General features: G+C 43.0%; 1 protein-coding gene across 1 annotated transcript in view; it reads left to right on the top strand.

Moving 5' to 3' along the window:
• The first annotated feature begins 6,192 nt into the window (after window positions 1–6,192).
• LOC138638759 (cytochrome P450 2K4-like) overlaps window positions 6,193–15,930 on the top strand; it is a 35,765-nt gene continuing 26,027 nt past the window's right edge. Inside the window, exons 1-4 of the mRNA XM_069728319.1 lie at window positions 6,193–6,350; window positions 8,637–8,824; window positions 9,073–9,235; window positions 12,164–12,313. Coding sequence (XP_069584420.1) covers window positions 8,651–8,824; window positions 9,073–9,235; window positions 12,164–12,313 — 487 coding nt within the window. The 5' untranslated portion in view covers window positions 6,193–6,350; window positions 8,637–8,650. The remainder of the gene's footprint in view (window positions 6,351–8,636; window positions 8,825–9,072; window positions 9,236–12,163; window positions 12,314–15,930) is intronic.

Here is a 15,930-nt window from a genome sequence, read left to right as displayed (position 1 = left end):
AATAACTTTTTTAGTAACACCTAATTGTCCAATGTAAACAAGGCTTCATTCACAATGTTATCATTTCACACTTTAATAACTAGGAGGTAACTTATGTTCTTGATGTAAGTAAGTTGCATACATTGTACATCTTACATCTTACTTGTGGATTCAAGAGTCAGTTCTTCTGGGAGACAGTATCACACACATAACAGTTGGAATTGGAAAACGTTTGGTCTGCCAAAATATCAATCATGAGTAATTGTTTATCAAATGGGTTTCATTTACTGAAAAATTTAAATTATTACAAAATTTTCTAAAAAAAAAGTGAGCATAGAATAATTAGAAAGTAATTATAGTATGCAACATTATGTTGATCTGCTCATGTTAAAGGGGTACTCTGGGGATAATAAAAACATTGTACAGTAACTGCCCTCATAGACTAAAAAGATGAGATATCCAGTGTATTATCTTTATAACTCTTGTAATTCATTGTGACAACAGCTGCTCTTCATTGCTCACCCTTTTTTGGGACATTTCAGCAGGGTGCAGTTCCCTGCTGTTGCTATCAGCCAGTCTTCTGATAATAGCTGTTTCTCTGCAGAAAACAGGCGGTGTGTCAAGGCCACCATCTTTCCAGGCTGGCTATTCCTCACAGCAGGGAGCTGCACACTGGAGAGTGAGGTATTGCCCCTTACAGTGGGGGAGGTCAGTGAGGAGCAGCTCCTGTCACACTGAATTACAAGTGTTATAAAGATAATTTAACGGCTCTGGGTATCTCATAATTATAGTTTATAAGGCAGGGGCAGTAAAAATAATGTTTTATCTCCCCGGAGTTCCCCTTTAAGACACCAGTTGTGTAAAGTGTGGATGAATGAAAGACTTAATTTTTTCTGCCAAAATGTTAAACATAAGTAGTTTTGCTTTTACTGAAAAACTTGAAATGATTACTAATCTTTCTAAAAACATGTTGTAAGCATGGAATAGCTAGAAAGTAATTACAGTATGTAAAGTTAGGTTGACCTGCTCATGTTAAGTGACCAACTCTGTAGAATATGGTGGAATGAAAGATTTCTGAATCTACAATCCTACCAAATCCTGTGCTCATCAGTGGTTAGGAAGATGCATGTCATTAGCTATAAACATTACACTGCAATGAAGGACTCTTATTTCTCCACCACAGGTTCTTCTGAGGACATGTTGCCCCTCGATCCAGTCACAGTTCTCTTGTCCATTGTAACATGCATTTTCTTGGCAACTGAAATGTATAAACAGAAGGAACGTGTTCATCCAAATTATCCTCCTGGTCCAAAGCCATGGCCAATAATCGGAAATATTCTCAACTTGGATGTACAGAAACCTTACTTATGATTTCAAGAGGTAAGATCTAGAGATCATTGATTTTTCATCATCTGTAGATGCCTTCCAGGGCTGAGAATATCTTAAAACAGATGATAATACATACATTATAAAGCAATTGGTTGACATGGCTTAAGACAAATCACTTGATTGGCCATCTTGAAAGAACATAATGCTGATCAGTCATCTTATGTTACGGGTTGAGTTCCCGCCTCTGCACAGGGGAAATCTCGGGCCGTCTCCGCTGCTGTCTCCCATTCTTCTCCTGACGCAGTGGAGTCTGCTCAGCAGAGACATCGGTCCCAGCGTCTTGCTCAGTCCCACTCTGTACACAGAGTTACTGCTGCTTTTCCTGCTTCTGCCATTGAAGTCAGTGTTGGGCAGCGGCGACTAAGTCCTGCTTTTCTCTTTCTGAGCATGCCCAGGGCAAGATCTCCCGTTGGAAATCGAGGGTCACATGCTCAGGTACTGCAGCACATCCCATTGGTCCTCCAGGAAGGTCCTGAAAGTGCAAAACTTCAGTAGCAGCTTCCCATTGGTCCTTTATTGGAAGGTCCTGAATGTGCTGCAACTATATAAGCTGCACATGACCGCACGGCCATGCACTAGTATTGACTTGATATAATGTGTGTGTGTAGATGGATGTATGTCGATGGATGAAAGTCCTAAATCATTCCCATTCCTAGTGTTGTTGATTGTTCGCGAATGATGGTAGCTTTCTAGCGCCCGACTTAGCCATCAGCACGAACACACATTACAGCTTCTAGTTGCTGTGACCGCCAGTGCGGCACCGTGCGCTTTCTCAGTGCTTTCCTGACCCAAGCCTGGGTGGTTAGTGGCTTCCGCCAGTGCGGCACCACACGCACTCACGTGCATCTTTAATACATTTATTTCTGACACCCCAGTAGTGGTGTCGAGCGCATGAGGTTTATATGAACTCTATTCCTGTGTCTTGGGATTGAGTTCTGAGACTCCTTGCTTGCGCTCTTGGTGCGGTACCGCGGCCCTGTGACGCAACAGGGTTCACTTCCTTCACACAGGGTGAAGTAAACCCGTGTGTATATTCACATTGTACCGCCATATCGTCCGTCATCACTAGCAGCAGGTTTTCACCTGCACGGTGGACCCCGGACTGCGAACGCACCCGATACTATTCCATCTTAAACTTGGTGCGTTCCGCCAGTCCTAACATCTTATACATATCTCCAGTGCCTCTTAAGACATCTTAAAGTTTAGTGGTGAATTATAAGGTAGACCTGTAAACAGAAACAGATCTATTTCTCATACTCATGTAGGGTCAAAATACCTACTAACTAGCATTACTCTATCACAGTGATACTACCCAAGGTACGTAATTACAGAAAGTAGCATTTGAGATCAGATACAGGCCAGATCACACAATTAAGCCTTTCTTCCAAATACACAGACAGCAGAGTCATAAATAATCAAACAGGTATGTGACGCACCCAGTAACAGAGCCTTAGCTTGAGAAGAGTGTTGGTTCCTCTGGAGCCCACCACTGAGCTCCTGCAGACGAATAGTAGACAGAGTGAAAGAACTGCATATCTATAGGTACTTGGAGATGCTTCAAGTAGGATTTGTTGACAGTATTTAATATTCATTAGTTACACCGTGGTAAGTACAGTATTAAGTAACATTTTGGGTGAAAACCCTTCATGAGACATATAGGCTATGTTCACTGCATATAGGTCAATGGAATTCAGGATGTGGCGTGAGATTTACCCAAACAGGGACAACCACGATCCACCTAAGTCCCTCTCCCTTGATCCCCGTGACCTATATATGCAGTGAACATAGCCTATACATCTGATTAAAGGTCTTCACTCGAAACGTTATGTAATTCTATACTTACCGCAGTGTTTCACCAAAAAATGTGAAATGCTGGTCAATAAATATCTGAAGCATCACCAAGTACTTTTAGGTATGCAGCACCTTTACTGTGTCTCTACTATCAGTCATAACTGGAACACGTTACTTAGGGTCCCTGCTGACGGTTTTGCATTGGTGGCCAAGACTTTCAGTTATGCCTCTGATTATTAAAAATATTTTACACTGTTATTAATTAAGTCCAGTCCTTTTTCAAATTAAAAGTATTGTGATGGGATTGAGGTTCTTGTGTATTAGAAGCAGCAGACTAATTCTTCAGTGTTGTAGTTTACAACTTAGCAACATATTTCAGGAGACAACTACTTGAGTATTTGCATACTTACAAACATTTTGAATTCCAAATCATTGAGTAACTGTAACCTTGATTTCGTTATGCCCAGAAAAGTTAGAAAGTAAAAAAAATGTTAGAAATACTCATTTTGAGTAAACTCCAACCTTCTGTGGTCCAGATAAAACAGAACTGTTGGTTGTATGTACTTGCAGCTTGCAAAGACGTATGGTCCAGTCTACAGTATAAAGATTAGAGTTCAGGAGATGGTTGTATTGTCCGGATATGACATTGTGAAAGAAGCTCTTGTGAACCGAGCAGAGATGTTCACTGACAGACCCAACATACCTGTTTTCATGGATTCTTCGAAAGGCTACGGTAACATTTATATGTTCTGTTATTATTCCTTTTTTATGCATCTGGTTGCAAAAATAAATAAGAACAGAAGCATACTCGCATACTTATTAAACGACTGCATTTTGGGTTGAATTCTGGCTCCTTATTTTGTGGGCGAGAAGCTATAACGAGCAAAGAATTTCCTTCTGACAGTGTAGAAATGCATAATAATCATTTATATGTACATGGTCGGCCATTTATATAGATACACCTGGGTGGGCTATGTATATGGATACACCTAAATAAAATGGGAATGGTTGATAATATCAACGTCTTGTTTGTGGCGCATTAGTATATGGGAGGGGGAAAACTTTTTAAGATGGGTGGTGACTATGGCGGCCATTTTGAAGTCGGCCATTTTGAATCACATCTTTATAAATGGCCCGCCCAGGTGTATCCATATCAATGGCCCATCCTGTAGATAGAAGATAGAATACAGAAGAGCTAATCAGGCAGAAGGATCAGGACATGTGAAGGAGGGCTGAGGAAAATATATATATACATCTTTTATTTTTAACAAAAATAAAAATTAAATTACCGTCATTGCACCAGTGCAGCACAGCAGTCTCTATCTTCCCCTGATCAACACTTGCTTCATACATTGTTCTTTGACCCCTAGATGAAGTGCGCTGTGCGAAACGTGCATTGGCCAGGGTGGATATCTGGACTCCCATGATGCAGTTCACTGGTCCTGTTTTATTTTTGTCATGCATAAAATTGTTTTTTTTCTTGATATTCACTATTGTTTATACTGATTGTATTTAGCACCATTATCGCTGCAATTTATCACAATTCTGCCTGGATCCCGCATGGAACTTCCATATAGCATTTCTTTTTTAAGGATATATTGCAGTTCTTTAAAATAGGGAAGCATAAGGCCACGTTCAGTATTTGCTCAGTATTTTACATCAGTATTTATAGCCAAAACCAGGAGTGGGTGATAAATACAGAAGTGGTGACGAGTTCCTATTAGACTTTTCCTCTAATTGTTCCACTCCTGGTTTTGGCTACAAATATTGACGTTAAATACTGACCAAATACTGATAGTGTGAACGTGGCCCTAATGGTCTTGCAAATTTGTAATAGTTGCTGCTGTGAAAAAAAAGCAGATTGCACACGGATTACAAGTGAGGAAAAATTGTCCAAGTTCTTAAATAAAAGTCTGAAGATTTTTTTACACATTCTTATGAACCTACCCTGACGACCGTATTTATCTCCTCCAAGAAAATTGGGCCGATTATGCTAAACACACTCTGATCAGAGAGTAATAACAGTGTGATCCATTTTTCTTGGATGGAGAGAATATAGAAATAAAAAATTCCAAATAAAATTCTCCATCTTCTCTATTCTATCAGTCCGTGGAAATCGGACGGCACTCAGATGTTATCCGACTGCAGTCTGATAGTTTCCACGGACTCAGTGACTTGCTTTGCCAAGTGGGATCCAAGTATTAGGGTATGTGCACACGTTCAGGTTTTTTTGCGTTTTTTCGCGACAAAAGCGCCTCAGAAACTGCAGACATATGCATCCTATCATTTAGAATGCATTCTGCAATTTTTGTGCACACGATGCGTTTTTTTCTGCAAAAAAATGCATTGCGGTAAAAAAAAAGCAGCATGTTCATTAATTTAGCGTTTTTTTTTCGCGTTTTTCCGCTATTCTCTGCATTGGGGAAAAACGCGTCAAAACGCGCAAAAAACGCGTCAAAAATGCGGGGAAAAAACGCAGAAAAAACGCATGCGGATTTCTGGCAGACATGTCAGGTTTTTGACCGGAAAATTTCTGCCAGAAATCCTGACGTGTGCACATACCCTTAGATACAAATTCTGCACGCTGCAATTTCGATGCGATTCGATGCTGAAAATACGATCGTTTCCACCTGCCCTTAATGTCAGTGATTCATAATGTCCAACTCTTTTCATGTGTGTGGATTCACCTCTTCATTCTTATTTTATTATTATTTTGTCTTTTTAAAATGCATTCTTTTATACAGTTTCTAAATGATTCTGTATTATTCCTGGCCCCATTCAGTTCTGTGGTTGAAGATATTAAAGACATTTTATCGGACAGAATTAGCGAGCCGCAACAAAAAAATTGATTTAAAGCAAATCTGAGGGTTTTTCCCCAATAATTCAAGACAAATTAGATTCAGCTCAAACAGATTTGCTCGTCTCTAATGAGCGCTTCTTCTTCTTTGCAGTGAGCTGTCGTCCCACTTTATTGCATCTGCAACTTATAACACTGAGATATTCCTGTAGGTGGCGGCTTCTGTTCATTTGGAAATGTAAGGGTTAACTGCGCGGGTGGAGTAGACCGTGCCCAGGTTAAATATAAGCTAGGTGACTGTTTTATGCCGCAGTCTTCTCCTCGCACAGAGAGAAGTGAAAAGACCGGAGCAGAGCGGTGTGTCCTTTGTCCCGAACAAGAAAATCAACCTCAAGTAAGAACAAAAGTCGTAACTTTTTCATGAAAATTAATGTTATTGGCTTGCACCAAGAATGTGAGGTCAGGGATTGTAATTGTGTCATAGCTCTGGTGACTGAGTGAGGCCAATACCCCTCCGATATAGCACAAGATGATATTTTTGCATCGCACCCCAGAACTTGACAGGGTTAGACTTCAGCAGGAAAAATTATAAAGTCCAAGAATACCTGAAATAAATATTCCTATGCTTTATTGAGTCTTCAAATCAAGTCTTCGGGGATAAGCCTTAGTACATGGAGATGCGTAACAAAGTCCAAAAGTCCTTGCCCCTGGAGAGGTGGCAATCTAATTTTTGCCAATTTTACAAAAAACTATTTTATCCAAAAATAAGAGTTTTTTTTTTTACTGGATGAAAAGAAAATGATGCAAACAGCGAACAGCGAACAACAAAGTATGATCAGTCCCAGCGCTCCAAGGAAACAATGCTAGCTGCCGAGACTGTACAGGTGCATCTCGAAAATGAAAATATCGTCAAAAGGCTAATTTATTTCAGTTGTTCAATACAAAAAGTGAAACTCATATATAGAGAGTTATTACACACAGAGTGACCTATTTCCAATGTTTATTTCTGTTAATGTTGACGATTATGGCTAACAGCCAATGAAAACCCCAAAGTCAGTAAATTAGAATACTTTATAACACCAGCTTGAAAAAATGATTTTTTTAATCTGAAATGTATGCTCAGTAAATGCACTCAATACTTGGTCAGGGATCCTTTTGCATCAATTACTCCATCAGTGCGGCGTGTCATGGAGGCGATCAGCCTGTGGCACTGCTGAGGGGCTATGGAAGCCCAGGTTACTTTGATAGCATCCTTCAGCTCGTCTGCATTGTTGGGTCTGGTGTCTCTCATCTTCCTCCTGACAATACTCCATAGATTCTCTATGGGGTTAAGGTCACGTGAGTTTGATGGCCAATCAAGCACAGTGATACCATTGTTTTCAAACCAGGTATTGGTACTTTTTTGGGGGGCGCGTGTTGTGAGTTCTGTTTTTGGGCTCCCTCTGGTGGTTACTGATGGTACCGGGCTTTCTTGTCATTTCCCCGCCGGCTATCAAGGTTATCAGAGTGTTTTGTTACCTCAGCTTCTGGCTTCAGTAATCTTCAGGACAAGCTAAGTTTTTGATTTTCTTGTTCCACGTTTTGATTTATTTTTGTCTTGTCCAGCTTGCATATAATTGTTTCTTTGCTGCTGGTTGCTCTAGCGGGCTGTAATTGCTCCTCATGTTCCATGAGTTGGAACATGAGTTCAAGTAATTACAGGATGGTTTTTTGAAGGGTTTTTTGCTGACCGCGCAGTTTACTTTTGTATCCTCTGCTATCTAGTTTTAGCGGGATTTCATACTGTGTATGTGCCTTCCTCTCATTTCACCGTCATTATATGTGGGGGGCTGCTATTTCTGTGGGGTATTTCTCTGGAGGCAAGAGAGGTCTGTGTTTCTTCTAATAGGGGAAGTTAGATCTTCGGCTGGTGCGAGACGTCTAGGATCAACGTAGGCACGTTCCCCGGCTATTGTTATTTGTGTGTTCAGGTTTAGGGTCGCGGTGAGCTCAGGTTCCATCACCCTAGAGCTCGAAAAGAGGCCCGCTAATACTAGATAGCAGAGGATACAAAAGTAAACTGCGCGGTCAGCAAAAAACCCTTCAAAAAACCATCCTGTAATTACTTGAACTCATGTTCCAACTCATGGAACATGAGGAGCAATTACAGCCCGCTAGAGCAACCAGCAGCAAAGAAACAATTATATGCAAGCTGGACAAGACAAAAATAAATCAAAACGTGGAACAAGAAAATCAAAAACTTAGCTTGTCCTGAAGATTACTGAAGCCAGAAGCTGAGGTAACAAAACACTCTGATAACCTTGATAGCCGGCGGGGAAATGACAAGAAAGCCCGGTACCATCAGTAACCACCAGAGGGAGCCCAAAAACAGAACTCACAACAGGCGCGTGTGCACACAGACACTCACCCTCTAAGGTACCCTGTATGTTCGGATTAATTATATTGGCATCTCTGGTTTTGTTACATTTTTGGATATCTATGCTTCACCTACATAGGTACAGCTGTCTGACTGTGCCCTTACCAATATTCATTTTCTTATCAAAAAGTAGAAAGCATAAGGAAATAATAATGAGTTTGTTAGTAGTCTAAAATGTTACACGTATTTAAATATACTCGTTAATTTACATGTACAGAATATTAAAGTCAGTTCTCTGTTGTTTTCCCTCTCTATATCATGCAGATCTTGCCTCCAACATGGAGCTCGTCACTGTTCTCCTGTCCATCATTGTCATCATCTTCTTAGCTAAAGCTTTCAACAATCAAAAACAAGGAAAATATAAAAACTTCCCCCCTGGGCCAAAGCCTTTACCGATCCTTGGGAATATCCTCTCGTTGGATATGTCAAAACCTCATATAACGTTTCACCAGGTAAGGGTACATATTTTCAGTAAAGTGCTCCATTCTCTTCCAAAGTAATTTTTGACCTCTTTTCTTCTCCATCCTTTGGTGCTTATCTTTGATTTTGCTTTGAAAATTTTTCTGATTCTGGACCCTCACTTTTATTTATGGGGCCACCAGGGTAGCTAGACTCTAGCCTATCGTAAGTTGTGTGTAAAAGAAGAAAAATCTTGGAGAAAATGTTTGCATTAATTTTCACTTCATATTTGTCTTTACAGTTATCAAAGCAGTACGGCCCAGTCTTCAGTGTCCACATAGGAATGACAAAACAAGTGCTCCTATGTGGTTACGACACCATCAAAGATGCTCTGATTAACAATGCTGATGTGTTCTCCGACCGGCCCGACACTCCTATGTTCACTAAGGCAACAAAGGATCATGGTAAGTCGATGGAATTGCATTTTGGAGTTGGATGTTGTGACAGATTGTCGTATATATCATGGAGGGAATTACCGTTTGATTGAAGCCAAATTTTTTTTCACATTTGTGTCAATTTTTTGTCTTTTTAGATGCATTTTTAAAAATCTTTTGCCATTTTGAAAGCCTTTTGAATTGAGTCTATTAATTTTCATTTTCACTGTGTCAAATGAGACGAGTCCCTTGATGAGAAAAGGGGAAAGATGTGCTATACTTATTATTATTATTATTATTATTATTTATTATTATAGCGCCATTTATTCCATGGCGCTTTACATGTGAGGAGGGGTATACATAATAAAACAAGTACAATAATCTTGAAAAATACAAGTCACAACTGGTACAGGAGGAGAGAGGACCCTGCCCGCGAGGGCTCACAATCTACAAGGGATGGGTGAGGATACAGTAGGTGAGGGTAGAGCTGGCCGTGCAGCGGTTTGGTCAATCGGTGGTTACTGCAGGTTGTAGGCTTGTCGGAAGAGGTGGGTCTTCAGGTTCTTTTTGAAGGTTTCGATGGTAGGCGAGAGTCTGATATGTTGTGGTAGAGCATTCCAGAGTAGGGGGGATGCACGAGAGAAATCTTGTATGCGATTGTGGGAAGAGGAGATAATAGGGGAGTAGAGAAGGAGATCTTGTGAGGATCGGAGGTTGCGTGCAGGAAAGTACCGGGAGACGAGGTCACAGATGTATGGAGGAGACAGGTTGTGGATGGCTTTATATGTCATGGTTAGGCTTTTGTACTGGAGTCTCTGGGTGATGGGGAGCCAGTGCAAGGATTGACAGAGGGGAGAGGCCGGGGAATAGCGGGGGGACAGGTGGATTAGTCGGGCAGCAGAGTTTAGAATAGATTGGAGGGGTGCAAGAGTGTTAGAGGGGAGGCCACAGAGCAGGAGGTTACAGTAGTCAAGGCGGGAGATGATGAGGGCATGGACTAGGGTTTTTGCAGATTCTTGGTTTAGGAATGTGCGGATCCGTGAAATATTTTTGAGTTGGAGGCGGCAGGAAGTGGAAAGGGTTTGGATATGTGGTTTAAAGGAGAGATCAGTGTCAAGGATTACCCCAAGACAGCGGGCTTGTGGGACTGGGGAGAGTGGGCAGCCGTTTACTGTAATGGATAGGTTCGTTGGGGAGATCGCGTGAGATGGGGGAAAGATGATGAATTCTGTTTTGTCCATGTTAAGTTTTAGAAATCTAGTGGAGAAGAAGGATGAAATAGCAGACAGACATTGAGGGATTCTGGTTAGTAGGGAGGTGATATCTGGTCCAGAGATGTAGATCTGTGTGTCGTCAGCATAGAGATGATACTTATCAAACTGTAATGGTGTCGTAGAAAGGCAGCCTAAGGGGGCGTTAGCGGGAGCGCAGGGAGAGGGAGGAATGAGGCATGCAGTACACACAGGACCTGAACTAGGCAGGTCACGTGATCACTGCAGGGATGGTAGGGATGGAGCTACTGCGGGAGAACGGAGGGTCTGCAAGAAACGCAGGACACAGAGTACTAAGACAGAGACATGGTCAAAGGACAAGCCGAGGGACGGGAGTCAGACGGTAGCGAGGTACCAAGGGGCAAAACAGCAGATTAGTCAGAGACAAGCCAAGGGGTCAGAAAGCCAGGACAGACAGGGAAGTACCAAGAAGAAAAAAAGGGCACTAGTTAGAGGGCAAACCGGGTCACAAACAGCAAGGCACAGAGGCACAACGATTACAGACGAATAACCTGGGTCAGCTATCTCAAACCGGGTTGAAAGAAGTATAGCCTACTCAGAACCCTGGGACAACCAGCATTAAATAGCCGCCCCAGAACTAAAGAGAGGTGGACAGATTTAACCCAGACTTGACCAGGACGGAGCCAGAAACAGCCCATCCAGAGTCATGACACAAACATTGCATGACACTTTGTGAACCTTGGCACTAATAATTGCTAGACAGCTACATATAAAATTGTCTTTAAAAAGTCCCTTCATGTTAAATATCCACTGACGTGTCCAAAAGTAGGTGAATATCTGATCATCCATATGTCGTTTAGTTGGATATATCCCGTTCTGAAATAATGGACGTTAAGTTAGAGTTAGGACTCACTATTCTGAGAAGGCTTTCCACAAGTCTTTGGAGAATATATGGGAATATATATTTATTTATCCATAAAAAGCATTTATAAAGTCATGGATATTGGGAGAAGGCTTCTTATCTAAAATGACTTTAGGTCAGGGCTCTGTGATGATACTAAAGTTCTTCATTATCCTTATGGATCTCAGTCGTGCTAAAGCAGGAGTGTTAGTGTTAACATAATCTTTCAGAGGCACAAATCATCCAAAACGTACAAAAAGCAATGTACAAATTTACAACCTCATCCAATTTTTTAAGGGGGCACCATACATTCCAAGGCAGTGTTCTCCGAGCATCAGGCAACCTTCATTCATCGATCAAACTTCGGGATAGTAAAAGCTGATTTATCTTTCCAGAGAACACATTTTCACTCCTCCAGATTTCAGGGTTTCCACCACCCTATCCAACACTTAGCATTGTGCTTGATGATGTAAGGCTTACATACAGCTGCTTGGCCATGGACACCCATTCTATGATACTCCTTTCACTCTGTTTTGGGGCCAATGTCATTGTCATTTTCAGGGAATATTTAGAAAGATGTAACAAGATAGAGAATTTTCACCTACTTTGGGCTTCAGTATGTGCCAGTCTCATTCTGTCAATTGTTTGTCTTAAGAATCATAGATTGTTCCACTTCCCAAAGTGCCTGAGCACTTCAGTATGAACCAATGACTGACGAAAGCCTGACAGCATTTTCAGCCTATTTTCAGTACTTGACAGCTTAATTTGAGAAACACTGGTTTAGATATTTGGACTTTAGCATAACAAACTATTTGTATTACTTAGGTGTTGTATTTGCCAAAGGAGAGAATTGGAAAGTGATGAGAAGATTTGCACTCTCCACACTACGCGATTATGGAATGGGGAAGAGAACCATAGAAGAAAAGATCATTGAGGAGGCCGAGTGTTTAGCAGAGAAGTTCAGATCTTATGAAGGTGAGTGGTGACAATCGATACAAATTCAAGTCAAAGTTTATAAAATGTGCAAGTTCCGGTGAATTTAACCAATGCAAGATTTGATTAGTGCAAATCACAAAAAAGAGAACGATGCCTTTTGACACATTACAGAATATTACATTAGTCAAATTAAGGCTGACATGACCATGTGATTTTCCTCATAATGCATTTTAGTTTTTAGTTATAGATCGCCCCCGTAGGGCAGTGGGGTACTCGGTACCGGGCCCTTCGGTTCTCAAGGGGGATGTCACGGTGGCTGACCCAGTCCGTGGCCCTCAAGAGGTCCATTATAAATTGGGGGAAAGGTCTTTAAAGGGATATGTTCGTGACGCCATCTGTGGTATTTGGTCAGGGTGACCTATGCTGCTTAGGGGTCCGCTGGGGTGATGTGATGGCAGCTAGATGGTATACCTTCCCACAAGTGAAGTATGTCCCCAGGGCTTCCCAGAGTGTGGATGGTGGGAGGCGCAGAGAAGAACGAGGACACAAGGTTGCAGTCTCTTTACCTTTTTACTGAAGGCTTCAGCATCCACAGTCCAGAGCACCAGATCACAGGGTCTGAAGGCAAATCGAGAGACCCCTTTATCCAGGTGGAAATCAGAAGCCTTCCTCTAGCACCTGGATGTTGTAGTACCTTACTGCTGAGCTTCTCATAAGGTCCTCACAACTGTTGGTGGTGTTCTAGATGTTATGTCTTTCTCTCTGTCCCCCAGATGGATAGGAACAACCCGTATGACTGATAGCCTGAGGCTTTTTACAGGGACTCTAGCACGCCCCAGCCCCCAAATGTTGTCACCGTGACTCCTGGGTATAGGTGCGGATCAGCAATGTGCAATTAACTGTCCTGCCGGTCTCTGGAACAAGGCATGGAGACAACTGCTCCCTCTGTGTTCTGGCTACCGGATCCTGCACCTCAGAAGGAAGCAGCCTGCTCCTGGCTGATCTCCCTCTGATATTCCTCTCCTGTGCTCTGCTTTCCTGCACACTCTCTGCAATATGTTCTGCTTTCTATGTCTCTTCCCAGGAGCTGTAGTGTTATGACCTGGTGGTCAGGACAATAATGGACCTGGTGGATAAGAGCACACGGAATGACCTGCAAGATTTGATTAGTGCAAATCACAAAAAAGAGAACGATGCCTTTTGACACATTACAGAATATTACATTAGTCAAATTAAGGCTGACATGACCATGTGATTTTCCTCATAATGCATTTTAGTTTTTAGTTATAGATCGCCCCCGTAGGGCAGTGGGGTACTCGGTACCGGGCCCTTCGGTTCTCAAGGGGGATGTCACGGTGGCTGACCCAGTGACTCCTGGGTATAGGTGCGGATCAGCAATGTGCAATTAACTGTCCTGCCGGTCTCTGGAACAAGGCATGGAGACAACTGCTCCCTCTGTGTTCTGGCTACCGGATCCTGCACCTCAGAAGGAAGCAGCCTGCTCCTGGCTGATCTCCCTCTGATATTCCTCTCCTGTGCTCTGCTTCCCTGCACACTCTCTGCAATATGTTCTGCTTTCTATGTCTCTTCCCAGGAGCTGTAGTGTTATGACCTGGTGGTCAGGACAATAATGGACCTGGTGGATAAGAGCACACGGAATGACCTGATAGTTACTGATAATATAGGACGAGCTCTGGGACGTGGGAACTCTGCTGACCGCAATCCCTAATCCTATCAACCACACTAGAAATAGCCGTGGATTGCGCCTAACGCTCCCTATGCAACTCGGCACAGCCTAAGAAACTAGCTAGCCCTGAAGATAGAAAAATAAAGCCTACCTTGCCTCAGAGAAATTCCCCAAAGGAAAAGGCAGCCCCCCACATATAATGACTGTGAGTAAAGATGAAAATACAAACACAGAGATGAAATAGATTTAGCAAAGTGAGGTCCGACTTACTGAACAGACCGAGGATAGGAAAGGTTACTTTGCGGTCAGCACAAAAACCTACAAAAAGACCATGCAGAGGGCGCAAAAAGACCCTCCGCACCGACTCACGGTGCGGAGGCGCTCCCTCTGCGTCCCAGAGCTTCCAGCATGCAAGAACAATCGAAATAGCAAGCTGAACAGAAAAATAGCAAACCAGAGAAAAACAAGCAGACACTTAGCTTCTGCTGGGAAGACAGGTCACAAGAACGATCCAGGAGTGAACTAGACCAATACTGGAACATTGACAGGTGGCCTGGAGCAAAGATCTAAGTGGAGTTAAATAGAGCAGTCAGCTAAATTATTAACCTCGTCACCTGAGGAAGGAAACTCAGATACACCCACAGCCACCAGAGAAAGTCCATGGACAGAACCAGCCGAAGTACCATTCATGACCACAGGAGGGAGCCCGACAACAGAACTCACAACAGTACCCCCCCTTGAGGAGGGGTCACCGAACCCTCACCAGAGCCCCCAGGCCGACTAGGACGAGCCAAATGAAAGGCATGAACCAGATCGGCAGCATGAACATCAGAGGCAAAAACCAGAGGCAAAAATTTTCCTGACCATAACCCTTCCACTTGACCAGGTACTGGAGTTTCCGTCTCGAAACACGAGAATCCAAAATCTTCTCCACCACATACTCCAACTCCCCCTCAACCAACACCGGGGCAGGAGGATCAACGGATGGAACCACAGGCGCCACGCATCTCCGCAACAATGACCTATGGAACACATTATGGATGGCAAAAGAAGCAGGAAGGGCCAAACGAAATGACACAAGATTGATAACCTCAGAAATCTTATACGGACCAATGAAACGAGGCTTAAACTTAGGAGAGGAAACCTTCATAGGAACATAACGAGACGACAACCAAACCAAATCCCCAACACGAAGTCGGGGACCCACACAATGCCGGCGGTTAGCGAAACGTTGAGCCTTCTCCTGGGACAATGTCAAATTGTCCACCACATGAGTCCAAATCTGCTGCAACCTATCCACCACAGTATCTACACCAGGACAGTCCGAAGACTCAACCTGCCCTGAAGAGAAACGCGGATGGAAACCAGAATTGCAGAAAAACGGCGAAACCAAAGTAGCCGAGCTGGCCCGATTATTAAGGGCGAACTTAGCCAACGGCAAAAAGGACACCCAACCATCCTGATCAGCAGAAACAAAGCATCTCAGATATGTTTCCAAAGTCTGATTAGTTCGTTCGGTTTGGCCATTTGTCTGTGGATGGAAAGCCGAGGAAAAAGACAAATCAATGCCCATCCTAGCACAAAAAGATCGCCAAAACCTTGAAACAAACTGGGAACCTCTGTCCGAGACGATGTTCTCCGGGATACCATGTAAACGAACCACATGCTGGAAAAATAGTGGCACCAAATCAGAGGAGGAAGGCAATTTAGACAAGGGTACCAAATGGACCATCTTAGAAAAGCGATCACAAACCACCCAAATGACCGACATCTTTTGAGAGACGGGGAGATCCGAAATAAAATCCATAGAAATATGCGTCCAGGGCCTCTTCGGGACCGGCAAGGGCAAAAGCAACCCACTGGCACGAGAACAGCAGGGCTTAGCCCGAGCACAAGTCCCACAGGACTGCACAAAAGAACGCACATCCCGTGACAAAGACGGCTACCAAAAGGATCTAGCCACCAAATC

The sequence above is a fragment of the Ranitomeya imitator genome, chromosome 5, assembly GCF_032444005.1.
Source record: "Ranitomeya imitator isolate aRanImi1 chromosome 5, aRanImi1.pri, whole genome shotgun sequence".
Classification (NCBI taxonomy): Eukaryota; Metazoa; Chordata; class Amphibia; order Anura; family Dendrobatidae; genus Ranitomeya; species Ranitomeya imitator.
This window is presented reverse-complemented; position numbering and strand designations above follow the sequence as displayed.